At 39.5% G+C, this 21204-nt stretch overlaps 1 protein-coding gene across 1 annotated transcript in view; it reads left to right on the top strand.

The window, feature by feature from the left end:
• chn2 (chimerin 2) overlaps nt 1-21204 on the top strand; it is a 26891-nt gene continuing 5687 nt past the window's right edge. Inside the window, exons 1-7 of the mRNA XM_030158001.1 lie at nt 1-619; nt 10594-10632; nt 12393-12448; nt 14133-14164; nt 15149-15262; nt 15408-15678; nt 20593-20676. Of these exons, the coding sequence (XP_030013861.1) occupies nt 571-619; nt 10594-10632; nt 12393-12448; nt 14133-14164; nt 15149-15262; nt 15408-15678; nt 20593-20676 (645 nt within the window). The 5' untranslated portion in view covers nt 1-570. The remainder of the gene's footprint in view (nt 620-10593; nt 10633-12392; nt 12449-14132; nt 14165-15148; nt 15263-15407; nt 15679-20592; nt 20677-21204) is intronic.

A 21204-nucleotide genomic window follows, 5' to 3' on the forward strand; every position in this document is an offset into this window, starting at 1 on the left:
TTCGGATGAAAACGCCTGTTTTTAAGTTTGACAAACAGAATCACAGTCAGCTTTTTCTAGGATTTTTTTTTTGCCAATTGGGATTATTTGTTTCTCTGCGTCTGGCAACCCAGCTCCAAACTTTCTCTTTAAGAAGGCGTCTACGCTGCAGTGTAGTGTGTTTATTCCAATCCTTAAAGTGGCACATGGAAACCATAGCTCAAGTCCTGATTTCTGCTTGACTCAAATCTATAACCTATAGCCTTTGCATGTCCAGAGTGAGGAAATGCATTGGCGAAAGTGATCCACGGCGCTTATTTCTGTAGGTTGTCTGACTATTTTTATCTGTGGCCGTGGCACTTACAGTATATGCGGCAGCGTGAGCTCCACACCAGGGCGCACGGAGAAGACGCAAAGAGGAACGGATCGGCGCATTCATACACACGGGGCTGCTGTCGGGACCAGATCAGACATGGAATTCAGCCGTGAGAGGTGGAGCACATAGGAGCCTGAGTGGAATGGAGGCACCGCCGGGGACGAGCTGCTGTGAGCGCACCTTGGCCAAGTAACCAAGCCGAGAAACGGGCTGGGATGGCAGCATCCAGTAACTCAAGCCTCTCAGGTTCATCTGTGTCATCTGGTAAGAGTTCACATCATCACCCAAACTCAAACTACACACTCAGGCTTTTGGAGTATAATAATAATAATAATAATAATAATAATAATAATAATAATAATAATATGTTTCTTGAATCAAACTTTTTTCATTATCTTGCAAAACCCAGAGAAAATCATTTGTGGCTTCATCTGCATGTCTCATATTTGCCAATTACAATAAGCATATTGCTGAAGCAGCTTCCACTCTTCCACTCCACATCTTCACTGCTGTGATCTTGGATGAACAATAATTGAAAAGCATCACCATCTGTTATATGTGCATGCAGAGGTGGAAACAGTAGAAGGAAAGGGTGCCTTTGGTGTGTGCAGAGGGATTATGATGTTGGGAGATGCAGTCAGTTTGACATTGGGTTTTGGATGTTATCATTAGATTGCCAATCATCTCCATAATTCCCTCACTGACTTTCCACTTGGCAGGCTTGAAGGATTATTGTTAGTCTGTGTAGTGAATATTTTCCCCAAAAAAAATTGCAGAGAGGTTTTATATCATTGTGAAAATCCGAATGTGTTATGGCTGGTGACATTACTGTGTTTACTCTACTCTACTCTACAGAGCAATACACTAAACTCATTTGCATATAATTGGGTAGATATCAGATATTAGCATCTTTTACTATTTTAGGGTTCAGTTTTAACAGAATGGGAACAGAAAGTGGGTTAGCAGCTGTTTAAACAAACTAAGAATGAAATGGCAGCTCCACGCTTGTCTCCGTATATCTCCCATTCTTTGTTGATAAAGCGTCTTGTTTGCCAGGGTATAAAGTACAAACTCTGCTATCACTGTGCTGTTTGATGTGGAAGACCAACAACCAGCAAGCAGAGGCAACACTGAGAAAGACAGACAGTGTTTGACAAGCAGAGAGGGAGAGTCTGTTTATAATATCAGACTCAGCACTTATGTTATTATTCTCTCTTTCCACTTAGTTTATATTCAATAATAGTCACATAGCCTATAGAAAATGTGCAGTGACGTGTTTTTCACCTACCGACAAATTAAACGTGAGCATTGCAAGGTAATGCTGTAAGTTTATTACAGGGTGAGGACATAGTATAGTATGTGCAGTGTTTGTTTAACATTCTTCCTCTCTACATCCCGACCACAGCACTCAGCAGAGTCACATTTCCCAAGGTACTGCCCAATGGGAGGGACAGACAGTCGTTCCAAGCTGATATAGCCTGTGGTAACCACATGCTTCACAAAGCATTATCTCATGTGTGCATTTCAGAAAGCAGCGGATTTACTGTTTGACCACTGCTGCTTTAAGAGGAAAGTCTTTTCTTTCTGTGGCATTGGAGGGTTGTCATTACTTTTGGGTTCTCAATATAATTATCAGAGGTTACAAGCTGAGCTGCTGCCAGGGATAGAGTGGTTGTCACAAGGGTATTATTATTTTCATGCAGAGCTCTTTGGCAGTCAGACACAACATTTGAATAATCTTGTCTATGAGGCATATGACTCGAAAATGAATCTCTGCTCAATTTCTGTTCCATATTAGGTCGTCTGTTTTGGCTGCAAACAAAGTGCTGTCGGTCTGGTTATTTCAGCTGCTTCTAATGATAAGTCTATCTTGTAATCATGTTCAGGGGCTGTATCTTAGAGGAAGAGTGTGTAAACAAAGTTCATCCAAATTGTCTGTGTGAAAAATCACAGTGGCAGCTGTTTGTTTTGGGTAGTCAGCTATGATTGTGGTAACTCTAATTACACTGTGGAAGGGAGCACTGATTTATATCTCCACATAGTGCAAATTACTGAAATAAAAGCAACAATAGTGGATCTGTAGCTTCTGTTCTATGTACACTTTACTTCATGTAACAGGATGTTCCTACTGTTATAAATTGATCTGGCAACCACAAGTCAAGTTAATGTAAAAACCAATACTTTTCCCAAATCAGATGGTTTTCTTTGGTCTGTGGGGTTGTCACGTTTATTCAATTAATCCATTTGATGTCATCTGTCATATTTACTGCTAACTATGTTGATTATTGATTTATCAGTTTGAATCAACATTTATTGCCTCAGATTCTTAAATTTCAACATTTTCTTGTTTTTTATTCCTCACTGACAAGAAACTGAATGACACTGGGTTATGTTTTAAATAAGACACTGATCAGCATTTTTTTTTCTCCACTATTTTATGACATTTTTTGGGATCAGTTAATTAGGACAATGATCCACAAATTAATCAACAATTAAAGTAACCATTAGCTGCACTCCTGGTCCCCAGAGGATTTCATTAATCAGATTTATTTTAAAAGTTTTTGGATGTTATAATACAATTGCCATCTACTGAATCTTAAATTTCTGTTTAGAGATATGGTAATGATATGGGGAGCAAAAATTATGTTCAGTTTAGTCTCTCCTTAATGTTGCAATGTTGCAACCACAACAATTAGTGTAAATTCAATTGTGTATTCATCTATATACAGTATCTTCTTCCACCTACCCACGACCCAGATAAGTGAAAAAAGATGGATGCATGAATGAAAGGTGACTTGGAACTCTAACAGACACTGCCCAGCCTAAACATCATATGCGTAATATTACAGTGTTATTGATTATGGAATATATTCACTGTGCCATTGCTCATGCCCTGCAGTGCTGATGCAGTACCATGCAATGTTACAATAAATGTCACAACATTTATTTCTGTCCAGAGTTGCAATTTTTCCAGCCAAGATCTTGTATTGATGATATGAGAGTCAGACCACTGTGTAAAGTCTTTTCCAGCACATCCCAAAGATTTTGGACTCTGTGGTGGCCAATCCATATATGGAAATAATGTCTCATACTTCCTGAACCACCACAATTTGATCCAAATGCATCCTGGTATTGTCATTTTGGAATATTTGTCCACCATGAGGCAAGAAATCTTTTCAATACATAACGTTGCTGAACCTAGACCTGACCAATTGAAGCAACCCCAGATTATAACACTGCCCCCCACAGGCTTGTACTGTAGGAACTAGGCATGATGGGTAATCACTTCATCAGTATCTCTTCTCAGTCTGATGCTTCCATCACTCCAAACAGGGTCATTCTGAATACATCAGACCACATGACCTTTCTCCACTGAAACCCAGTCCAATCTTTATGTTCTCTGTCAAACTGATGGTTGTTTGATAGTGGCATAAACAAAACAAACAAACAAAAAAAAACATCCATGTGACTTCCATTAATGTTAGAGTCTAAACGGGATCTAAGCCTTAAAATGCAGGTGAAAACAGTAGAAATGTTATCATTTGCATCCAGTCATAACAAAAGAAACTGTGAAACTGAAAGCATTGCAACAACATTGCAGCATATACAGCATGTTGCAATCTTTTTCTTTCCTTGGAAAGATGTTTTCTGGTTATTCATTCAGATCGGTGAGATTCTTACACATTCTTGGCATGGGTGGCCATGGAGGCGGCATGTACTATATAGCAGCAAACCATTTGTCAGACAGCTCCAGGAAATAGAGCTTTGAAAATAAATTGAGGGATAGAGCATGAAAGTATGTCTTCTACCCCAAGCCTTAAATGACAAAATTGGTTAGGGAGGCAGAATTACAGCCATGTATAACAGTGGTGTGCAGTGAGCGAGAGAGAAGCTGTCTGTTCAACACGATCCTGCACATGTTTCTGGCAAATGCTGATTTTCACCTCAGAATCTGTCCACTCATTTCATTTGTTGTCCTTTTCCCTTCATATCATGTAGGGCATTTAATCTGTGTTGTTTACTGACATTACATCATGTTCTGCAGCATCAGCAAAGGCACAAGTTCCTATCTGAGTTATCCAGATCTGGTTTGTTCGTATCGCTGTGGTCAATCCAGTATTAATTATAAGACCAGACTCTGTCAGTGATAGACACAAGGCAGGGTCAGAATTAAATTACCGAATTATACGTTCCCTCATCTAATCTCAGCCACGGCCATGTTAGCAACATAAACGTACAGTTTCCTTAAGGGTGACAACCAGAGCAGCGCACAAACATACTGCAGAGATGCACCTTCGTACCTGTCACAGATTATCTGGTCAGTAGAGAGAGAGCGAGAGAGAGAGAGAGAGAGAGGTGTCAAAATGTTACGTTTGGATCAGTGAAATACACAGATGGTCTCCCGGTGGTAGCTCGACTACATCCCACTGACACAGTACTCAGAGGAGAGAGAGAGTATTATATGTATGTGCACTCTGAGTTACAGTATTTTTACTTCTGTGTGTTATAACGTTAAAAAATACAGCTAGCTATATTTTATGTGTGTGTGTCAGATTTATTGGTGTGCTCATTTAACCCTATAATGCCAAACATATCATATTTGATACATGAGTTTTGAAGCCCCTCTACGTGATCAGTGTGATATTTTTTTTTCCTGGAAAACCTGATGTATACAATTAAATACATGCAGTACATGTATATTTCACCAGGGGGGAAAAATTAGTTCACCAGAGGCCTTTCCAGTGACACTACAAGATTGTCATTAATGAGGAAGGAGGCAGAACTTTGCTAATTTTGAAAAGGAATTACCGATTTGTTAGATATGTTTGTGTTATATTGTGTTATGTTTGTGTTTGTTCAAAAATAATAATATTTGAGCATTGAGACCTGGTGTATCAAATATGATACAAAATTGAAACTCAAACATGGAAATGTATATTTTAAAAAAAAATGTTTTGGTTGTTCAGAAGGACCAATAAAGGCTCAATTTTCAAAGAACTGGAATTTTCTGTCAATGATTTAATGGTTCAGGCTTTACAGGATTAAAATAGGTTTACTGAATTGCCAGAAACATAAGAAGTTAAGAAAAAAAGCACTTGATATTTAGTATATACTGAGAAAGCACAGCAGGAAGATATCCTCTTTCTAAAAAAAATATTATGTTGTGATAATGGTATCTGCTGTTCATTAATTGTAAATTATTTGTTTTCAAGTTTCCTGATGAATAAATATGAATTTCTTTGAAGAAAAAATTGGTAGTAGGAGCTTCACTGGATCAAAAAACATAAGAGGTAAATGTGTGTAAAAGAAAATCTGGTGCTTATCTAGGACAGGGGCGGGGTGCATGAAAAACAAACAGTCAAAAATTGATGGTTGTAAAAAATATGATTATCACTATTCAGAAAAAGTAAGTAGTGCAAAGATACAATAGCCAGAAACAAGTCAGAGACACTATGATACTAAAAGTTCTTTATTATTTGAACTTGTTACGCTACAATTAAAGGTATTTGTTGTCACATGATAAACTCAATTAACATCCCATGATGCACTGAGGTTTTATGATTGAGTACATGTCTTTGATGAAGCCTCTGAGAAGTCTTAGTGCATTGGAGATGGTGTTCCTATGGGTAATAAAGAACTTTTATTATTTGAATGGTGATGATCATATTTTTAGAACAGTTCCTTTTTGTTCATTTTTAATGAATTTATTTGTTGCAGTGAAGCAGAGAACAAGCTAATGCAATATAAGGTTATTGTCTTGTACATCAATGTCAATTTGATCATTGCGACTGCTTTTTTAAAGCTTCTGTAGACTGTGTTTCCGCTGTCATTTGGCCTCAAGTCCAGAGTAACCTCTCAGCCCGATGTTATTAAAGAAGTCAGACAGGAAACAAGATTTCTGCACCTATTCTTTATATATACCATGTCCAGGCTTTAGAAAATCCAGCCTGTTACGTTACATTTTGGCCAATCCCAAGTCTTCTCACAGAGGATGCGTGTAGAAACAAGTGACTGATGGCTATAATCACAAGAGTCAGTCAAACACGTTTCCACTGTGTAGACTAAGTGACTCATCACAGATACAACATGGCAGCTCCTCCAACCATGATGTTTTACCTTCGCTCTTCCAGTAACTAGTGGTCTAAAAGGGAAAGCTGCAGTAGGAGAGTTTCTACTTTTTAAAACTTGGTGTTTTTTCTACATTCAAACTGAATGGCATCTGGGGTGAGTGTCAGCGGAGAAGTCCAGAGATCACAGTGGACGATATTATTGCCCTGCTCCCTCATGACCTTTAATGAAAAGAGACAGGAGACAAATAAAACAACAAAATCTCACTCACCCTCTGCTACTCAACCAGTCAACCCAAACCCAATATGAACAGGTGCTCACAGATGGAAACCAAAGGATGCAAAGCTTTCCTCTGAAAAGGATCCCAGGCTATAGGGTTATGCTTCGATGGTTGTTGTCTGCAATATACAACAACAAATCAATGTTTACATCTCTAATGTTGAGAATGAGCACGTGAAATATGATCGGTTCTGTTATACTTCTGCATATGCTGTTGTACTAATACAGGATTATATTTCTATCTTGACCTCGTCAAACACTCTTGTTCCTACTCATAATGTTATGGCTGTAGAGCCACACCTGAAAACACAGCTTTTACCTACAACTAGAAATGAAATGGTTGTTCTTAATATGAATCAGGTAATAGTACAGTGATAACTTTTAGCATCTGTCTTTTTCGATAAAATGAGCTAATGTGATTTTGAACCCAACTCTGCAAAAGGTCATGAAATCCTTCGAAATATGATGAGCTGTTGTCAGCTGTAAAGAATTTATCATCTCTTCACTGCCTCCATTTTCATGTACTGAAGTAGATTTTTTTTTCATCTGCACAGACTCCAGAGCAGACGTTATCTCAGGGGAAAAAGCCTTAGCTGATCTTTATTCATTACGCATTCTTTTTGTCACCAAAGCAAACACCCGCCGGTAATTATTTTATTGAATGCCTCTGACTGGTGAGTAATGGAGGGCAACACAATTAATAGCTGTTACTTCAGGGGAAGAACCCTGTGGCTGCTGCAGAATTTTAACATTCTCCCTGATCATCAGACGGCACTGAAACTCTGAGCTACTTATAAATTCTTTCTGATGTTCTTTGGATTTTGTGTGTGCATGTGTATGTGCATGTGTGTGTGTGTGTTTGTGCTAAATTCAGACTGTAGGTACAATGTGGCTTAATATATTTGCTTGTGTATGTTTGTGCTAGTGCGTGCTAGTGTTTGCATCAGAGCCTCTATTTCTTTGGTCGAAGCTGCTGCAAAATTCTAGACTGAAAAACCATTCGTCATTAAAAAGAATCAGATTGAAAAAGAATATTTGGCAGCCAACCAGATTAAATCACATTCTTTAAACAAGCCGCAGTGAAATAAATCTTTCAGACTGTTGCCAGTGCAATCCACAGTGAAAAAGCTTTAGAGTTAGGACAATACATTTTCAGAGGCAGTTTGGCCACACATCCGCAAATGAAGCCTGAAGCTATTAAGCTGTATTTGAAGCCCCTGCACTAAACATCTGTGGTTTTTGCACTGCCATTGATCCTAAAACCATGCACTTCATAGTCCAGCTGGTTGTTGTTCATCATTTACATGATTATTCAGTATTCAATCATGCACCTATGTAGTTTTTCCACTGTAATAAATTCAGCTCTCTGTGGAGTAACAGTTCTTTCATAACAACAAGCAGTGATAGGCTATTGCTGTGATTGATAATGTTGCGACTGGCCTTTAGTCAACCTAAACAGCATGAAAGAAATAACACTGATTACTTTCTCTTACAATGCCATAAGTTAAACAGACAAGAAAAGAACAAGAATAAGGGAATTGGTGATGCGGTGTGAATCTTGATGATGAGTCAGTTTCACAGGTTTTTTTGTCTGTGCCACAGTGATGATATCCAACTTGTGCTCACTGGTTTGCAAAAAACTCATCCCTTTTCTTCTCAGGGGTGGTTCTCTTTATTCCCTCTGGCCAAATACTGGTGATTACAAAGGAATGATTCACATATTTCAAAGCATGTATCGATATGAGTCATTATTCTGGCAGTCAATTAAGTTGCCAAAAAGAATGACACCAGCAATTTAAGAGAGACACTACCATAAACATCTAAGACAAATGATTGTGACCCTGTCATCACAGGTTTAATGTTGCGTGAGGCACCTGCCTATGTGATGCCTCATTTGCACAGCATGGCCAAAATAAATGTCACCTGGTTTTGACTAAGTAAACAGAGCCATCCACTGGATAATTGCTGCAGTGATTAATATGTTTCAGCTAAAATAAGTTCTTTAACCCAAACGGATGCTGTGAACAGCTTCTCATTGCTTTAACAACCATCAGTTTAGTAGAGAGCATAAAGATTGGACTGTGTTTCAGTGGAAAACGATCATGTGATCTGATGAATCCAGACTGACCCTGAGTGATCATGGGTGCATCAGAGTGAGAAGACAAGCAGATGAAGTGATTACCCATCATGCCTAGTGCCTACAGTACAACCATTTGGGGGCAGTGTTATGATCCAGGGTTGATTCAGTTGGTCAGGTCTAGGTTCAGCAAAAATATGTGTCTATAAAATGTGGCCAGCTGAACCTGAATAGACTCAATGAACAGATCTGAACATCAGTGGATTTTTTCCTCAACAATGACAGACATATTCCAACCCTAATGAGAATATCTGGGATGTGCTGGAGAAGACTTTACACAGACATTGCAACATATTGGAGAAAAATTAATGCAACTCCTTACAGAAATAAATGGTGTGATACTAATTGTGATGTTGTAGGACACAAATGATGTCACGGCAGATGCATTCATAACTAAATATTATCTGATTTTTTTTTTTATTGCCAGGCAGTGTTTATCTTTTGGCCTGAGGTCAGTGTGTCATCCCAACCTGTAGCAGAGAATTAACAGGTGGACACCTATATTGAATTTTGGGTCACCTCCTGGTTCCCAGTCTTGAAAACACACTAGTTTTAACAGACATAGCTCTCTTTTCTCACTCAAGTTCTGCCTTGTGTAACTGCCATTATGGCATTACATCAGTCTGGTGATGGTGGCTCTGTCGTTTTTTTTTTTTTTTTTTTTTTTAACCAAATAGGCTTTTAAACTGTCTTGTGTGGGACCAAATGGTTTACCACACTCCACTATTTCTGCTTCAAGACCTACAACAAATGTTTCTGTCTATATAAACTCTATATGTGGAGATAACAAGATTGTCAATCTGCTATCATAGTAATTTGACATAAATTGTTTTTCTTCAATCATATCATTGTTCCATATACTGAATTACACTGCTTACAAAAATGCTGAAGCAGTTCAAAGCATGGTAATACATAAACAGGATCATACTGTCCTTACTTACTTGACTATTTTCAGACAATATCAAACAACTGTCTCAAAAGGACAGGATATTTCACAAAAATGTAATTCATTACTTCATGTAGAGCATTATTATGCTCCACTATCTATGTTTGCAACATAAACTTACTAGTGTTCCATAATTAATACTATGCTTTTATGCTCTGTTCTAAAGTTTTTATTACAGGTTATTACTTAACCCACAAGGTATTACGATAAATTATCATTTGCTGCAGGGCATTGCTTTAACCAGCTCTCTTACGCTTTCAAAGCTAATAAAAAAACATTCTCCGTCATACACTCCAGGAATGTGTTCATAATTATAAATCAGCCACTCATAACACTGCAGCTCCCACCTTTATATGTGCATAGTTATTTCAAGTTCAAGTTTCAAGTTTATTGTCATATGTGTTCAGGGTACAAGTACCATGACAATGAAACACAGTGTATTTGCAGATTGTATTTACTTTACAGTCACAGAATTGAGATGCCAAACCACTGAGTAAAACAGATCAGGTGTGTGCCGACACAGTGTTTAGTGAAACAAGCGGACGATCTGTATTGACTGTCCTTGAAGCACAGATACTGATTAGGAGTGTATTCACTGGTGCATCTCATGAGACAGCTGCACAGTGTGAAGCCAAACACATAATTATAACAGAGAGATAAACAACAGTGACATAAGCATGGTGAAGGACCGCTTGGTCCGCTGGGAAAGGCAATAGAAATGGAGATTTTAATGAGAGAAAACAGGAACGGTCTATTAACACCACTTTGAGTTCATAACAGAAACCTGCTTTACTCTGTATTTTACAGACCCTGAGGATTACCAACCGCCCATATGGAAGTCCTACTGTGAGTAACTGCTCTAAATGTTCTTACTAATATCCAAACGTGACTTTTGCCTTGAGTGAGCATCTTCACAAACATCACCGTTATCTGTCATCTAAAAATATCAAACAGACTTTTATTTCTATACATGTAGAAACTGGGCTTTGTTGTACACTGTGCAATTAGACACAGTGCTTGTTCCAAAATGCACACAAAAACCCACTTAAACACACTCGCCCACACAACTCATTCACACATGCAAAAATGCAAAGCAGTGAATTCCTGATCCCTGAGTAAAATAGGTTACTCTCACACAGGAAAATAAGATTTTCTACCTGCAAAGCCGCTCAGCTAAAATTGGGTCTTCAGAACTCCCACCTCATTATACAGTGTTTTCGCCGTGTGGGAGGAAATGGGATGACTCCTCAGAATAGATGTGAGGCATTTTGTGAAGCACAAATCATTTCAGTGCTAGTTGACTGAAAATGGAAACTGTGTCTGTCGCCAGAATGTTTACATTGAGTTTTACAATTATAATTTACAGGTTTTATGTACAATTATACCATAATTAAACGTGTCTTCTGTGTAATTTTCCAATGATGCTGTTTTGCTGAAGTCTCCTCTGGTGCTCTGCTGAGGTATTTTTAGAGCTCACTGTGTCATAGGAATGGATGTTGTCCAGATCTTGCTGGTTGGCTTAAGTCAGCCTGACAAAACATGAAAATTCACAGTCAGGAGTCTTCCTTCCCCTGCCTGGAGAATCTGCTGTGGTGAGGACTTAGCTCCCCCTCACACAGCGATTTCTTTGCTGTAGTACCAGACATTGGTAATGAAAACACTGCTGTAGTCTTCAGCCCTCATCCACTTCCCAGAAGGCTACAGACTGCCAAACAAGTACCCAGGAGTGAGTGTTATACCGAATAAAACAAGTAGCCACTGGTCTGTTGATATTACTGCAGGAATTTTGTCAAGATTCTGGTTAAAAAAAATAAAAACACACATCTGTTGGTGAAAATAGCAAGAAATGACTCAACTTAAAGTCTAGACATATGAAGAATTAAAACTTGTAAATGACAAAAGGAACCACAGACCGCTGCTGCATCTTCTATTGTGGTGTATTTTCATGCTGACAGACATTCAGTTCCGGGAAACAGCAAAAGCAGCAGCAGTGTTTTGGTCTTTTCCCTTTCTAATCACTAACTGTAATGCAGTAATTCTCTGAAGCTGCTGAGGTGTTTGCAGTGATTACTCTACCAGCCACAAATCCTCAATTCCATTTCACTCTGCTTCACTGATTTATTTCGCTTCTCCCAATACCAACACAAAAAGCTTAGATTTGCAGCATGTGTGTATTTAAGTGTAAGTACTCCTGTTTTTCTGTCAAAAGGAATAGTGTGCACTTGTAAGAGCACATTAGGTTAAGTGCACAACAGGTCTTAATTCACACAAATGGACTGCAGATATATGCTTCCGTCATGTAAACCACTGACTGCTAGCCTTGCATACATAAGCTAATGGCTCTTTTTATATTTGGTTACCTTGCACTGTCACAGTTAGACTAAATACTATTGAGTAGAGATACATATGAGTGTATGAAAGGTGAACTGCATAACTTAGTTCTTTGCAAATAATCTTCTTATCTTAAATAAATCTTTGTAAATAGGGCATGCTACTAAAGTAATAAATGCAAAGCATGTGCCTACTTACAAAATTCAACTTGACCTGTACTCGTATGTAAGAAAGAATGAGGTTTTTACCTAATTTTCACGCAACTCTGTACACAGTGTACCAGCTACAGCAGGAAGCTCCGAGACCAAAGAGGGTCACATGTCCTCAGGAGGTCAGTTGCTGTTGTTTATTTTTGTAATTTCCACTGCACGTGTTTGGTATTTTTTTTTATTTCCCTCTGTAACACTTAAAAATATAATACAATGAAAATAAAAAGGTATTACTGTTGCCCATTGATTATGCAGCTATGGATGTTTAAATTTTCTAACATAAAGAATCACACATCTTGGCCATCACACTCTTACAAGAGATTCTTAATCCTGGTTAAACAAGGGTTAAATGAAAAAAAAAACAAGAAAAAGAGACAAAAGTCATGTTACAGTGAGAAATGTGTCTGTGATGAAAAATGAAGTAACTGTGTGATTGTCTTATTTAAGTTTAATGATTCTTATCATCCATTTTATCACTATCCAGTGCAACTCCTAGACATGTGAGAATGTGCAGTGAAAAGATTAAATTTCTGACTTGAGGCGAGAGGATTTTTTCGCTGGCTAACCCATCCTACTGCACTACAGCCAAGCTACATATTGGAAACTCAGCATTCACTCCCATGTTTGGGAAACGTTCACAGGGAAATGATTGAGCCTGGCAGCTGGAAGCCAGACAAATCAGTAATCTATTGGGAATGACTCACTGATACTTCACTAACTATTTTAACCAGCTGTTAAGACAGATACAAAGTCAAACCTGATCTTCCAACAGCATTACTTCTTCTCAGCCTTGAATTTATTTAGAAACCTCTTTTTCTTTGTAGTTTCAGCTTTCAATTCAATTTTGCCTGTAATTTCCAAAATGCTTGCAGTGTTTCTCGCTTGAAAATTGGCAACAAACTCCATCCATGACTGTGACAAGTGGTTTGTTTTTTAGTCCCATCAGATGTGGGAAGGATGTGTGTTGATGTCTATCTCTTAGGTAGAGCTGCCGCTCATCTGTTGTGTACAAACAGACTGCACGAACACTTTAAATGACAACCAGCAGAGATTCTATTCCCTCGGCTGGCATTTCCTGGGCTAATGGAACATGGTTCTGTAGATCTGTGATGGCTCACTGAGAAAAATGTCACTCTTTTATTGTGCATCCTCCTAAAAGGGATCCAAGTTTGCTACACTTTTTAGTTCAGAAAGGAAACGGGCAGCTATGTGGAATGCATCTGGCTGTCCTGCAATAATTCAAAGGAGAAAATAACACTGAGCATTACCAAAGTCTTCTCTGAAAGTGATTAGAAAGGAAGCTGTGGATTTTAAGTGTGATCCAAACTTATCTATGCCATTTGTGTAAGAAAACTCAGACATTAGCAGTGCAGCACAGCATAGCTCTAAAGCATCAAAGAATCAAGCCCAGCTTCTTACTGATGATTATTTTATGAAATACATAAAATATCTCCAACATAAGATGAAACATATTTTTTGTATGTCCTATGCAGTGTTTTTGGTGCATATGTACTACATCTGCACATCCTAGCATGTGGCAGCAGCATACTAAATATTAATTCTTTGCAGCTGTCTACCTATCACCAGCTGTTTCCTCGCAATGCATCTAATTCATCTCCGTACTCTGTGATTTGGCTTTATGGTTTGGTAGCTGCGAATAAACGTGGGGGCACAGATGGAGATAATCTGTCCGATGGTGAAGAGTGCCTTTATCTTTCACACAGGCTGTAAGAACAATTCACAAAGCCATTTAATTGAGCTTTCATATCATGTTGCTCTAGCCAATATGTCTTTTTTGGTTTACAGATGGAAAGCAGACCCAAATACTATGGCAGAGAGTGAGTATAAATTATTACTGTCATCATTTTTTATTGCTTTTTCTCAAATATAACTGCAGAAAATGACTTTATTATGATTGATTTGCATCAGATGTGATTGGGTTTAAGTGGATGGATTTGTATTTTGGTTGAAATCCAAACAGTAAAGGCACTTTCCTATCGCGTAGTACCGTCTCAACTCAACTTGACTCTATTCACTTTTTTTTTAAAATCTTTCCATCAGCCAAATGTTGTTGATAGCCACATGTTAAGAAGCAAGAACAGCATCCCTTCAATATACAGAGTGTCCCATTTCATCACCTAATAATTTTTTTAAAATTTGTTTTTGTTCTTTTTGCTCAAAAAAGTTTAATCATTTTTATTGTTCTACTTTCAGGAATAGACATGCCATTTACTGCAACAGAAAAGGCGCTTTGTGTATTGAAGTACGCCCAAACTCAGTCAAATGTGAATGTGCAATGTGAATTTGTTAGAAAATTTCATAAACAAGCGCCGACAGGAAAGCAGATTTGGACGAGGCATAAGAAGTTTCATGAGGAAGACTGTGTCGGAAAAAAGGACTCCACAGCAGCGCACACGTTGAACATTTGTAATAACTTTGGAACATTATGAAATTACCATCCCCCAGAATTTGACATTTGTAGAATAAAACATTTTATGTCCAAAATAAATACTATTAAGTATCATTTCTCCTGACCATGTAGTCACTCTGGTATGGACATCTTAAATGATGTAAATTTTTTTGGGACACCCTGTATGTTTATTGTTTATTCAGTTGAAGATCATGTCATAGAACATTATCACAGCAAGCTACTTTCTGGGGGGGGGGGGCACTGTAATATGAAATATCTAGTAGAGTTAAGTAGAACAGAGTTCAGGTGAGCTGGTACTGCACAGTGAAAAAATGCCACAAGTTAAAATCTGTGGCTCAGGGTAAATGGAATAAGTGTGGATAGTTATGCCAGCTGTAATATATTTTTGCAGATTTCATGGGATGATCTCTCGAGAATATGCAGATGAGCTGCTGGGGGGAGCAGAGGGTGCTTACCTCATCAGGGAGAGTCAAAGACAGCCAGGGACACACACCTTGGCCTTAAGGTACCAGTATCATCAGTATGCAGGACAAAATACCTGAAAGATCAGCCCTGTCAGTGGAAAAAAGTCCACTTAATCCTCAGCTAGTTCCACTATTTCACCTCTGCTCATCTCCCCCTGTATTCACATCCATGTATCTCAAATCCAGGTTTGGCCACCAGACACTCAACTACAGATTGTTCTATGATGGAAAGCACTTTGTTGGAGAGAAGAGGTTTGAGTCAGTTCACGACCTCGTCACAGACGCCCTCATCACTCTTTACATAGAGACAAAGGCCGCAGAGTATATTGCCAAAATGACCACGAACCCTATCTACGAGCATCTCGGTTATACCTCACTGCTCAAGGACAAAATGGTGCACAGGTTGAGCCGGGGCCGCACTGAACCACGCAGGGTCACCTTCCAGAGAGATGAACGGGTGAGTTTCATTACTTCTCTGTCAACAGGGAATATAAGCGGTGGAGTTCAGGTATCTGTGCTGTACAAACACTGTTTCACAGATTCGTTTATGTAACTGACTGACATGTTCATTTATGATGCTTAAATGACTTATTTGCTGATTCCAGCTGTCATCCGTCATCCTGCTCTTCCCTTTGTAACATCAGTGGGTTTCAGAGCATTAGTATAAAAACACTCAGGGCACCATAAAACATTTTTATTGACTTTTTATTGACATTTCTAAAATTCAGCTGTAAAAGGACACATACTTTTGGCCATCCAAGTTACGTGTGCACTCCTATCAGTCTGTCAACAGGATTATGGAAAAACTAATCCATGGATTATAATGAAACTTAGCAGAAGGACAGATGAACAAACAAATGAGAGTGGTCGACCAATGGTATTAACTGATAAAAAATGTTGTGATTAATAATATTGTGCAACAAAAGAAAGAGTGGACTGTTGGCCTTAGTGGAAGCCTAGTTTTGTGATTTAATGTTTTTATGTCAGATCTAGTGCCAGAAAAACCCTTTAAATAAATGTCTGTCTGTACTCTCAGGACATGTACTGTAAAATCAGTACACTTCCCTTGGCTGTTTGACAGACACTGTATAATACCATGATTTTGATCTACTTCCACGCTACTGAGCATTTCAAGTACATATCCAGTAGGATGGGACTGCTTCTGAGAGGACACTTTGTCCTGTGAGTGAGATTTACATTATCCCTGTTGCCCCGGGTGTGTTCACCACTGCCATGCTTCATCGGCTCCTCTGAAAGGTAATGATGACCAAGGGGAGTGGGACTTTGCTCTGTCTGCCATGCATATCAGACACACTGATCTTGGATGAGACAAATTGCACATTGTGTTCATTGAGCTGTTGTCAGATAAAAGTCTATCAATGATTTGCCAGTGAATTTTGAGGAGTGTCTGTGCTCTTCTTTAGGGAAAAATCCCAAATAACCCTCCACTAGGTGGCAACCTTAACTTTCTTTCTCCTTTATTTGGCCTGATACTGGCACAAATTGACACTGAGCTCTTTTTATTAACAGGTCTTTTTTTTTACTTGCATTTTCTCTTCACAGAAAACAAATTTCATGGGCTGTATCTTTTATGTGTTTCAAGACAGAATTTATTGCTTCAGGGATACGGTGTCTTCAAAGTGTCAGCCTATAGTCTGTCAATTTGACAGTCAGTCAATGGCAGACTCATGACAGACCTGTCAGCACAAGCATCAGTTGCAGTATTATTTTCATCAGTCTTCAGTTTGGTTTTTGTAACTTGAGAAATAACCCATTAATGGGAGCATTTTTGACCTAATAGCCATATGTCAGTCAGTGGTGCACTGACTTATTGCAGTCAAGTTTAGTGGTGTAGATGTCACCACCAACTTGAAACCCTGGTGTAAATATCTGACCTCAGACGCTCCTGTCAGACATGGAACCTAAGCTATGTTTACTTAACACACAGTATTTTATTGAAAAGCATCAAGTTGGTTTCTGTTTGATTTGCAGCAGCAGTGATGTATAAAGTTTTGTGGACTGCAATTACCACTCTTTGACAAATAAATCTGGAGCATGTCTCTAACTAAATGTCAGATTGTCAGTTAAAGTATGCGCTTTTGTAGAATCGACATCTTATTCCTTCTGCCAAGTTTTATACACAAGGATCTGAGTCAGTGAAAGCTGTGATGACGGGGGGCTTTGTCAAGCAGCGTTTCAAAGCCACCTGCCAGTCATTTTCAAAAATGTGAAAGAAGTACTAACATGTCTTCTGTCTGCCTGAAAATTATGTGTCTTAGAAGCAGAAATCCGGCCCGATGGCTTGAATCTAGTGTTGTTTGTTGAACGTTGTATTTACTGATTACACAGCCACACCCCGGGGCATCACAGGCACAGTAGGTTCACTGTATAGTCAACATTCACATTTATTTACCCAGTGTCAGGTTGATATTTCTATATGGCCGTGCCTGTGTAATGAAAAAGCTCCCAGAAGGTGAGAGAGGTACTTTACTCAACCTTCAGATCAAACTACTGTGTTTCATTCTTTTTACATGAACAGGAATTTAGTCTGTGGCCAAAACTCTGCCACATTCCTCCTGACACTCACCACACTGGTTTCATCTCAGTGGGACTCTTGAGTGGGCTGGCCTCCTTTGCCTGGAAACATTACTAAAGAAATTGTTTTGTTGTTTGTTAGGATAATTACCTGTTCTACCCTGAGAGTTTCACGCTATAAAATGCAAAAACAGCTATTTGTGTCTTCAATTGTAAAAAAAAAAGAAAAAGAAAGACAGAAAATAGCACATACAGCATTGTATGCGTTCATTTCCAGTTTCAGACTTTTACTAACTATTTATGTTCAACTGAGCTTCACATCAAGTAAAAAACATCAATTTCACGGTCTCAGTTGAAAACAAGTAGCAGATTATTCCACTTTTGAATAATGGATGATTTGACTGTGTTCTGACTTCTATACCCTTCACAGTATTTGTTGTATAGATGCTGTTTGGGATGTTTTGTTTAGGATGTGGTAGTTGTCTCCTTCTGTGTTACTGTGTTAGTGCCTACTGTGCTGTTTTCCCATGACTCCAAGTACTCCCTTACAACAGAGTCTGCTCAGCTGTGCTCTCACAAAGCCTAGCGGGAATAAAAGAGCCAAGCCACTGAAAAGAAAGCAGAGCTTGTTGTGTGACCACCTTTTGTGTCCTTTCTTCCAAGCCCTTCTTTAAGAGACAAGAAGCCATCTGCCTCTAGACAAAGAGCACAGCTCCCTTCTCTCCCTCCTACCTCACCAGGCTGAAATATCTCTGAGTGGCCTATTCCTCATCTGTCCAGTTTGAGCTGAATTGTATGGTGTGGTATGTGTAGGTCTTTTTAAGAATACCAACCATGATGACAATAGTTCACCTGTCCTGTCACTCTACAATCATCACACTGTTAACTGTTGGTCACAGAGAACAGACAAACAAAACAGCTTGTGTACAAAAGGCCCTCAGCAATTTTCACTAGTCTGTAAGCTGCCTATCCTTTCATTTTATCACAGCTTTGCAGTTGCCCTTGAATCTTTATGCTCAGTCCCACCCACTCCTATCCCTCCAGCTCCTCTACATCACAAATCTGTTGCTTGCCTCTCTTGGAAGATTTTCTGACTTACTATATACAACATTCTGTGTGATGTAAGTGAAACGCTAGCGTGGTGACCCATGGGGATCCACAGGTTCTAGATGTGGTAGTTTTTATGCTGTTGTGTATTTGTGCATGCTGTACCGCATTTGTCACTGCCAAAGCGTTCTGGATATAGCAACATGATTGTAAGGCTATTGTATTCTAAAATTACTGATATCTCCCAAAATATTGGTCCTATTAACTTGCTGTTTTTGCTTGTCTGTTCGTTGACCAAAAATTCACAAGTATGCCAAACTGCAGCAGTCAGCTCTTTCCAGATTTTGTGTGAGTCTGGAGACACACATACATGCATGCACACAGAGACCACTTGGCTTTTATATTATAGATTAGCATTTACTTGCTGATTCCAAACCACTAATTTCAGAAAACATTCAGTTTGATTTATCAGGTCAAAATGTGCAGATGCCACTTTTTAAGAGCCTTGCACTTACAATATGTTTATATCTACAGTCTTTCAGATGTCTATTTTTAGACCTGTCACGTGCAGTGCATGTGCAGTTTGCACGACTATCAGTCCCTTAATTAAGACCACATTGATTAATTAGATGAGCAGGAAACATTTTGGTGCATTTTACTTGTTTACAAGCAGAGCAAATGAGGACAAATTCAGCATGAACATAGCAACAGCACCCTGCTGGGCAAGTACTATATGGTTGTAGACCTCCAAATGAGCTTCCGTTGGGATTGCACTTGGATTTGGGCACTGTGGGATTACTCCCTGTGTAGGGATTATGTTAGTAATCCTTTTCAATCCCAGTTGATGGTCTGGCTGTGCTGGTCCTGCAAGACCAATGATCATGATTGGCGGGAGTGGTCTGCAGTCAGTGAGTCTGGAGGATCCAGTCTGGGCAGCAGTGTGAGGAATTCCACCAGCAGACAGTCATAGCCAGAGGTCAAGATCTATTTGAATTACGAGGACACAGTGTCAGCTCTGTCAAACTGAAGAATCTGGAGTCTGCTCTGAGAAGGCCTGTGGCCTGTTAAGGATGTGCTTCCATGTGCTGTGCTGACAGAGAGCTGCTGGCATTTCAGTATTATCTCCAGTTAAGTGAAGAGGAGTGTATCCGGAAGGCAGTGTACTAATGGGAGTGTGTGTTGCTCTATAAAGAGGGTGTCTGCACTATTGATCCTGCTTTACAAAACTGTTGAGCTGTGTGAAACAGTCCTGACAGCACCCGACCGCCCTCACTCTCAACCTCCTGGCCCCTCCCTGTCAGGGACCCTGTTCTCCCTCTTTCCTTTCTGGATGTGTGAAAGAGGGCCATTGTGTGAGGCACACTCCTGCCCTCAGGCCGCCCACTGCTGCTCCTGCTCTTCTTCTAACTCACTACTGCGACTGGATTCAGATCAGATGCAGAGCCAACCCTGTGCTGGCTGTCATCGGTCGCCCTCCTGGGTCAGAGGGGAGTGGAGATTTGCTGCTGCCTCTACGCTGGGCTGTTGCCGGCAGTGTCTGGTTCACAGCGCCCACACTTCCCCATCAGACCTCACCCCAGAGGAGATGGACAGTCTGTGGGATCCTGACCAAGCAAGCATGGAAGCTGAGGAAAACAGAGGAGGTTTAGGAGGGGAGCTGATAGCCCACAAGTCTAAAAGACCGGATCGAAAGCGTCAGGAGCTGCTGGCTTTGGCTCTGGGAGTCAAACTGGGGAGCAAGGGAACTCTTTTGTGGAAGCCTATTAAACTGTTGGCCTCCTGTCCACAGATCTCATCACCTCTTGTGCGGCGCAGTGCATTGAAAGACACTCCCGAGAAGCAGTGCTCCTATGAGAAGATACATAATTTCAAGGTGAGCAGTTTTTGTTAAGAAAAGGTTCTTCTGTCCACACTCTTATTCTTGTGCTGATTACTTTGTTTGCAGTTTTCCTTAAAAAACTAATACAATTTCAGCAATTTTCTACCTTTTCACATTCCTTGGAGATTCAGGTTTTGCTGGTCTTAGTTGTTTTTTTGTCCTCTTATAAAGCACTGCGTGTATTGTTTTGATGGGAACACATGCAGCTGACACCCATATGCACTGGGGGTAACTAATGGAAACACTGCATGACAAACCACTAACAACAGAGAACATTGATTACCATTGATTTTGAACCTCTTACATCCACTTTCTTTTAGGCTGTAAAAACAGTTATAGATTTAAAAGCAACAATACAGTCCTCTGTTTCCTGTCATACTGGAAGTGCATTGTAAGCTGTGGTATGTTGAAGAGAGTTATGGTAGTTTATATATACAAAGAGGATAAAGTGATACTTAGCCTTGGGGTACCTCTGCATTCTTGTAATGTATCTTGGGTTTCAGTTAACAGGCTGATTGTAAT

This window comes from Sphaeramia orbicularis, chromosome 16, assembly GCF_902148855.1.
Source record: "Sphaeramia orbicularis chromosome 16, fSphaOr1.1, whole genome shotgun sequence".
Taxonomy (NCBI): Eukaryota; Metazoa; Chordata; class Actinopteri; order Kurtiformes; family Apogonidae; genus Sphaeramia; species Sphaeramia orbicularis.